General features: G+C 34.9%; 1 protein-coding gene across 1 annotated transcript; it reads right to left on the bottom strand.

The window, feature by feature from the left end:
- Nucleotides 1–579: 579 nt before the first annotated feature.
- LOC308681645 (trace amine-associated receptor 7c-like) lies at nt 580–1575 on the bottom strand (the record flags this gene model as incomplete). Its single annotated transcript, XM_081350730.1, has 1 exon — nt 580–1575. One exon carries the CDS (start codon nt 1573–1575, stop codon nt 580–582), a length of 996 nt encoding a protein of 331 aa, XP_081206856.1.
- Nucleotides 1576–2163: the final 588 nt, after the last annotated feature.

Raw genomic sequence — 2163 nt, 5'->3', positions numbered from 1 at the left:
ACATGCTTAACACTGAATAAATACAAAATAAGGGTATTACTAACTGGACGTCATACTGGTTTATTGGTTCGTTCTTTTTTATAAGGCAAAAAAAAAAAAAAAAAAAAAAAACAGCCAGAAAACCGGAGATATGAAGACCTTAATAATACTTATCATTATAATGATTAAACATAACTCTTACCCATCATCAATCATTTAAGCTCATGTTGTGAAATTTGTCTCAATTGTTTAACTGTAAGTGCAAAGTTACCATGGTCATGAATCAAAATATATTGTACCTTGCTTTCTACTAATAAAGATTAAATAATAACTATTTTAGTGTGACAAATGTTAAATTGACTTTTAACATCTATCTTCCAAGCAGCACCACTACAATTTTGCTGTGCTTTCACTTTCAGACGTAGCAAATGGAGCAGACAGTGTCACTAACAAATATGCTCACAATATACATGTCAGTCACCATATTCAAAAAACAGCTTTTACATGCTATCTAATGTTATAAGGATGTGCTTAACAAAAAAATCTATTTGATTTTGGAGACACATTATCTCATTTACATTTGCATGAGAGTGTAAATGATCATTTCTCTTCTGGGAACAGATTTAAGTATGCCGATGAAGGTCCAAATATTTTCAGTGTCAAAATGTATTTTGCTGACAGTCTGAACCATCGATAAAACATTGCATATATAAGTGGATTCATACCGGAATTCATGCATACGATCCAATACATTACATTAATTATAAGAGAGTCATTTTCATTATGCCCCAAAGAAAGACTAGTTAAATAATATGGCATCCAGCAAAGAAGATAAACCAGTACTACAATCCCTAAGGTTCTTGTAGCCTTTTTTTCTGATTTGGCCTTTTTGTCTGTGACTGAATTTAAATGCTTAGCTTGATAGTTTGCTACAAAGCAGATTTTCACATATAAAGGAATAATTATACAACAAGGAGCCACTAAACAAACAATGGAATCTAGTATTATATTTTCCAACTTAACAGAAATAATGCATTCTCCAATACATGTGTGGTTCATCTCTGGATACATTACAAACTCATACAACAGATAAAAATTATATAAGAAGGAGAATAACCAGTTTACAACAATAGAAACAATAGCTCTGTTATTACTGACTCTTATTGGATAGCGCAAAGGGTCATTCACAGCAATGTATCGATCCAAAGAAATAATAATCATATTACCAAGAGATGCTGTGACAACCACATAAAGAATAAGAAGAAATATTGAGCAAAATATTTCTCCAAAGTACCAGCATGGCTCAATCAGTTTCATTCCCTGCACTGGCATGAGAATCAGTCCTGTGATCAGATCAGCCACTGCCAGAGAGAAGATCAGCACATTGGTGGGAGTGTGGAGCTGCTTGAAGTGCGAGATGGAGATGATCACCAACAGGTTCAGAAACACGGTGAACACCGATGTTACAGCGATGAAAATGTACACAATAATGTACTCTGCTTCAGGTCCGATACTTCTGGTACAAGACAAATTGTTGTGTGGAAAGCAGTATTGGATTGTTTGATTGCTCATGTTTGTCAGTCCCCAGTTAGACATGTCCATGATAGATCTAACTTGGAGATTAGACTCTGTGTGAAGATGCTTGCCACTAATATGACTCAGTTTTATACTTCTGGAAGATCAGCGACCACCTCATTTTACCATGATGTTTGAATATTCAGCTGTCAACCAACCCACTACTTCAATATTCATAGACCTATCAGATCTAATCTGATCTATATTCTAAAAAACCTTTCATAAAAGACTGGTCATTGAAAGCTTTTATATGGTTATATACAAAATACCAATAAAAGATGGAAGTTAAGTGAATTTTATTGTAAATATTTATCTCAGTATAAGACCAATTGGAAACACTGTGTCAGGTAAATGACTCAGGATTCAATTGCAAGTGCAATAAAACAGTTAATTTCAGAAATAACTTGAAATAAACAGTGCAACGGTAAGAAAGTCGTGGATGAACATGATGAGCCTTGGCAACGCAGAGACTGCAATGGGCAGATGATGACAAAATATCCAAGGCAGAAGTCCAGTGAGAGAAATCCACAAGGAAGGTTCAAATAATCCAGGAAACAGGCAGGAACTGGAACTGGAGCACAGGACACAGAAGACAGGAGACACTGCACA

The sequence above is a fragment of the Scardinius erythrophthalmus genome (genome assembly GCF_964197995.2).
Source record: "Scardinius erythrophthalmus genome assembly, chromosome: 21".
NCBI lineage: Eukaryota > Metazoa > Chordata > Actinopteri > Cypriniformes > Leuciscidae > Scardinius > Scardinius erythrophthalmus.
The sequence above is the reverse complement of the archived record's forward strand: the minus strand, read 5'-3'. Positions and strand labels throughout refer to the sequence as shown.